The sequence below is a fragment of the Mesitornis unicolor genome, unplaced genomic scaffold (assembly GCF_000695765.1).
Source record: "Mesitornis unicolor isolate BGI_N332 unplaced genomic scaffold, ASM69576v1 scaffold1418, whole genome shotgun sequence".
In the NCBI taxonomy this organism is placed as follows: Eukaryota; Metazoa; Chordata; class Aves; order Mesitornithiformes; family Mesitornithidae; genus Mesitornis; species Mesitornis unicolor.
Window position 1 is genome coordinate 34916 of NW_010202318.1, and position 6082 is coordinate 40997.

General features: G+C 40.7%; 1 protein-coding gene across 1 annotated transcript in view; it reads right to left on the reverse strand.

Annotated features, from left to right (window-relative positions):
* The window catches only part of LOC104545249 (myosin-13), a gene marked incomplete at its 3' end in the record, with an annotated part of 36289 nt that extends 33911 nt beyond the window's left edge, over positions 1–2378 (reverse strand). The window contains exons 1-5 of the mRNA XM_010190340.1: positions 2193–2378; positions 1952–2095; positions 1704–1860; positions 1137–1164; positions 935–1046 (exon numbers count right to left, since the gene is read on the reverse strand). Of these exons, the coding sequence (XP_010188642.1) occupies positions 935–1046; positions 1137–1164; positions 1704–1860; positions 1952–2095; positions 2193–2378 (627 nt within the window). The remainder of the gene's footprint in view (positions 1–934; positions 1047–1136; positions 1165–1703; positions 1861–1951; positions 2096–2192) is intronic.
* Positions 2379–6082: the final 3704 nt, after the last annotated feature.

Sequence of the window (6082 nt, forward strand, 5' to 3'; positions counted from 1 at the left end):
TGGCCATAACAACCCATCAATCACAGACACCTGCCTCTAAGTGTGAAAAGAATATTCAGCCTTGGAATCTCCTTAGGTTCTGCTGTGCCTTTGGTTACTTAAATAACATGTTGACACGTGTCACCTGCTTTGATGCACATTCTGCTAGGGAATGAAGCCCACGCCTTCCAAATGTGCCAGTGGGCTCAGATTGCAGCAGCTGTGCTGCTCAGCAGAAAGAAGCTCCAGAGCATGTGCTTTCTTCCCTGGATGGATCTTTCTAAGGTTACTTTCTAACTGTGAGGCAAGTGGTCCCAGCTGTCCCAGATCTCTCCCTTTTCTTATGCTGCCCCTCGGGACTGTTGCTCTGACCACAGGTAGGAGAACCAGCCAGTGAAAAGTACTACCTGATGCAATTGAAATGACTCTTGAGTTCAACACAACCACTCTGGAGTTCAGAGTTCCTGCACTTCCCCTGTCAATAGAAATGAAACAAGGAATAGAAATGGCACAATCACATGCCAGTGGAAAAAGACCGTTCTCTTCGCACTTGCAGCCACCCAGGTGCTGTGGCTAATCTCATAGAATACTAATGGATAGATACTCAGAAAGACAGTCAGGACAGAAGAAACTGCTGTTTAACATTATTTTCCTCTCCATGGTGAAGACTACCCCTGTGTAAATGGAGACTGGAGAGAAACTGAGGCTTAGACTTTTCCTATATTAAGAAAATGTTTCTTTAAGTAGCATTCCACTAGTCTTCAGAGGGATGGAGGCCAGGTAGCAGGGGTAAATGAGCATAGGTGTGCTCAGACCATGCATCCTGACTGTCTCCTCAGTTGTGCTACAATTTTCTGTCTTTTGATAGTCCTGCAACCCAAAACCATGCACTGATAATTTCTGCTCTACAGGCACAGTTTTGGGCAAAGACTAGAAGGGGGAGCCAATGACATACCTGCATTTTGCCGGGCTGTTGATCTTTCTTCTTCTCACCTGTAACTGCAATTGTTGCAAAGTATTGGATGACACGCTTTGTATTCACAGTCTTCCCTGCACCGGATTCTCCACTGTTGAAATGAAAATATTAATTGTTATGGGAAACAGGAAACACTTTTGCTTCTCTGTCAGCTTTGTCACACACACCAAAATATACTCACGTGATAAGGATTGACTGATTGTTACGATCTGAAAACAAAGTCACAGAAAGAGCTGTTCAAAAGAGATGTGGAGTACTTCTGTTTCTCAGGCATAACTAACTGACTTCAAGGGAAAGAACTATATTGTTACTGTTTAATCATCTGCATGTGGATATTTTTGTGCACAGAGGGATAGAGCAGCTCAAAATCTAATGCCTAGAGATGGTTCTTCATAAGGCTTCCCAGTTAACTATTTGTTTCATGTGTTAAATTAATATTTTCTTGGATTAAATATTGTTTAATTGAAATCAGATTCTCTGATGTGTTCCTTCCTTACTGTCTCTTTCAATTCCTTACTAGGAGAGTGGCCATATAGCAGCTACTGCCTTTCCTTCATTATCTGACAACATAGAGGTCATTAAGATGCCACAGTCAGTCTAATCTTGAGTTGTGTCATAGGACTGTGGGAGCTGTTGCCATCATTCCCTGAGTAGAACAGCACCTAAGATGCTGAACTGTCAAATGTTTCTTGACCAGCCAGTCAGCCCTGCATATATCAGGGTTTCCCATTCTTGCCAAATGACTCACCAGTCAGCATGAACTGATAGGCATTGTCAGAGATGGAGAAGATGTGTGGAGGGGCCTCCTGGCGCTTCTTGCCTCGGTAGCCAGTCACCACCTCTGGGTTGTACACTGGCAGCCACTTGTAGGGGTTGACAGTGACGCAGAAGAGACCCGAGTAGGTCTGTGAGGAAGAGACAGCACGTTGGCCATCACTTGGCCTGGCAGAGCAGTTCCTCCTAGCTACCCAAAGGAAGCCTGCTGCTGGTACTTACGTAGATCATCCAGGCTGCGTAACGCTCTTTGAGGTTATACAGCACAGCAGGTTCGTGGAGGTGGGTCATCATGGCCATGTCCTCGATTTTATCAAATTTGGGAGGATTCATGGGAAAGACTTCATCATCCTTTACAGTCACAATCTGACAAAAAGAGAAGGGAACAACAGGAGAAGAAATCTAAGCCAGGGAACTGCCTGAACTGGATGGTCATATATGAGTAACACCTGATATCACTTACTGTATCATCATATGTCTTAACTGTGACTTTACTGCCTTCTCTACTCTGTATGGTACCTTTCACATACATTTGCTTTCCATCCACTACAAAACAGGCTGCCTTAGCATCAAATGGACGATTCTGGGCTTCAATTCTCTCCTTCTCAGGCTTCCGTAAATAGGGAGCTGCTTCTCCAAAGATTGCCATCTCTGCATCTGAACTCATGGCTGGAGCTGCTCTGGAGGAATTCAGAAAAGTTTCAGAGAGCTTGTACATTTGTAATTTGTATTTATTCGGAAAATAATCATACCCAGTGACTAAAAGAAAGAAGGTACCAATTAACATTAAGCAATTAACATTAACATTAACCAATTAACACTTCTGCCTCAACTTAAGTATCCACTGAAGAAGTCTTGATAAAGAAAGTTCCTTTTGTAGACAGAATTGTATTGTCTTCAAAGACATCTGCCTTAAACAGGATGCCTGTGTGCCCAAGTGTGGGCAGAGAGAATATACAAGTCTTCAAAAGCCTCTTCTGCTGTATCTTCACCTCCTATTCACACAGCTGTACAGCCACATACCTCTCAAAGCCTCATACAGATATCCACATGGGTAGATTGTTTCATTAGATATCTAAAAATTTAGACAAAAGTAAGATCTAGAAGTTAAGCAGATTGCCTCTCACCCATGATTTCTAAGTGGAGGTATTCTTGGCACCCTTCTGTTTTCTATGCTTTAATACCAAGCAGAGAAAGTTCAACTAGTTTCTGTCTGTACCAAGTACTGGAACAAATCATAAAGGTTAATCATCACCTATCCAAAGCCAAACTGTTTATCATACGTAAAAAATATGATTTATCTTTTCAGATCTGTGGCAAAATTAGCTAATAAAGGAGTATAATGTATATTGAAGATAATAATAGCATAGTATTATCTAGGTAAGTTATATTTACTTGATATAACACTTTGAAGTATTTCAGTTATGAAGTACCTTTTAGATTTAACATATTATATAGAGTAATATTGGTTATGAGTCATTAAAAGACAACGTCTACCAATATGTACAAGTCATTCAGTTAGGGATTTGTCTAGTAGCAATATTTCAGAAAACTGCTTTATGCTCAGTTTTGTTTTACATTTTTAGCAATACCTAGTAAAAATTCTTCAACACAAATAGATCTTATTGGTTGCTACAGTCAGAAGGACTTGTGTGGATAGTTCAAGAATATCTCAGAATAACATACGCAGAAATAATGTAGGCAGGATCTAGCATAAACAGAATATTCTTCCCCAGGCAAGGTAATAAACAGGCTAGCAAAAAAAAATATTCTAAACTTCTTCTACTTCATGGGCTGTCTGGTGCACTGTGGTACTAAAGATAAAGGGACAGAATTGAACAACTCAGGCATCACAATACTGATACAACTAACATGGAGTGTTACATGCAAGAAAATGTTGAAAGGAGTCTGAAGGAATTTGTAATGCTGCTTTTGGACAGATTGCTGTAGAAGTGCTGATGTCTCTCAGGAAAACCTTTCTGCTATGGGATATGCACCTTGCAAGACTTTGAGGAACTGCATCTCTCAAAAGCCTTTAATGCCCAGGAGTTGTCTGTAATACACAGAATCCAGAAACTTTAACTCAGTTTGAAAGTATTATTCTATGTATATGGAGTCCAGAATTTTTGCCTATGTGATCCTGCCTCTGAGTGGCTCAAGTGAAGAAACACAAAAGAAACAGAGAAATTATTTTACAGTGTTCATGAAAAGGTTAAGCAGACCATCAGAAAATCCCAATAGATTATCACAAAATTTCTCAAGGGGCACAGTCTGTTAAACAACTGAATGTCTTTGATAGGAAATAGTGTAAAATTTAGATCTTTATGCATTCATGAACAGAGATGGTGGCATTCTCTGGGAGAATAACTTGTACTTCCATCCCTTCAGCTACAATTTCAGTCAGCATTTTTTGATATTAGGATGGAAGACACCTGTGTGGAGGATTCCTTCTGTTGCTTTGATGAACTCTCCCAGTCATTCAGTCACTAACCTTTCCCAGAAAATCTAGAAGGGAATGGTGCATATTAAGTTCTCTGTGAAGGTGACTCTGTACATAAACAGATCTGTCTATCAGACAGGAGGCAAGATCACCCTGAACTTTGTTCTGATTTCAGGACCTGTGTGATAAACCAAAGTCAGCATATAATTTTCTAGACCTTACCCAAGAGTAAACTAACTTACGGTAGAATAAGCTTAGACCCTTCCTGAATTGTAATTTGAGCCCCCTCTCTGAACACATCCTCAGTTTCAGGCTTTCAGCAGTTGCACAGATGGCAGAGGGTGAATTTTATAAACCCTAGAATCCTAGGTTACACCACAAAAAGATATCACTGTTGCTGTCTCTCATGTCCTCTTGGCTAAGCTTGAGTATCTGTCACTTTTCTTTCCCACTAAATTGAGTATTCCCTACCAAGAACTGTGAATAGGCTCATAATGATTAAAGTAACCTATATCCTTTTCAGTGAACCTGGTTCTACAACACAGTCTTCTACCACCCGCCCTTGCCATTGTCTGGGTGAGCTTCACTCATTGCTCAGGATCGATTAGCAAAACTGCGCAGTTTGTTAAGCCCTTACCTTCACAAAGCCCAGGAGGATATCTGCTTTCAGTATCTGTGGAATGGTTAAATAAAGGACAGAGAGTTAAATAAAAAACAGTCAATTGTCTTCAGCATATGCTCTGTCAAACATTTGTACACCTTGTGTAGTCTCTCCCAACAGCTGAACTGTACACAGATGCTTACAACTGTTGACCAAGAGCCAAATTCCACAGAAAATCTTGTGTTTCTCCCCACATTACTGTGATCTGCAGAAAATAAATCTAATGTCTAGGAAAAGATTAGCTATATTACATATTTTTTTCCAATCAATTTCAACTCCCTTTAGAATTACTTTTCCTTTCATCGGGCTTGGAGGTAGCAAAATTTGCAGAAGGCCGCTACAAGTAGTGACATGGCTCTTCTGCTTCTACTTGTGCCACCACATTGGAGTGATTTGGGTCGCATAACATTGACATTGTATTTAAAGCATGACCTGGAATGTTAAAAGTGGAGAGTGAGAGGAATGTGCCTCTATATATTCTACCTACTTGCAGAGCTGTGGAGATGCCATGACCAGAGTACGAAGCAAGCAGATGGGACTTACCGTAGGACGCTGAGGTAACAAAGAATAAGGTTGCCTTCAGCTATGGCTCTTTATATGTAACCTTCTGCCCACACAGCATTCAAGCACTCTATTTTTGGTCAATAATAATTTACTCTTTAGTTGTAAACGTGTTGAAGCTCTGATCTCTCTGCTAATTACTCACAGACAGGATTGGTTTAAGGTTGTATGGAGTCAGCTGCACTGACCTGTTCTTTTCACATTGCTCTGTGCCAGAATAGATGATGGAGGAACCCAAAAGCAGCTCTCATAATACCAAATAAGGCAACACCTAGCTCCTGACTTCAAGAGCTTGCTTTAACCAACAAGATATATATTTTTTTCTAATTATGCACAATAGACTATGATTTTAACAGATTCCATCCTAACCTGCAGGATGGAGCTTGGCTTCTGTTCCAATCCATCATTTTGCAGTGGATGTCATGGAGCAGGCTGAATGTTGAACCAGAATAACTTTGACTTTCTCTGTACAGGTATATGGAAGGAGAGTGTCTGTTCCTTTAAGAGTATTTGGTTAAGGATCTTTTTTGACACCTCAAGGGGCAAAAAGAAAGGGAGAAAGCCATAAACAGGAACATACCAGGACACAAACCTGACTGACAAATGGTAAGAGAGAAGGTGATGGGAATCAAACCCGGTCACACTACTTGATGTAGGCATGTGAGAGTGCAGAAATGTTAACAAGGTTACC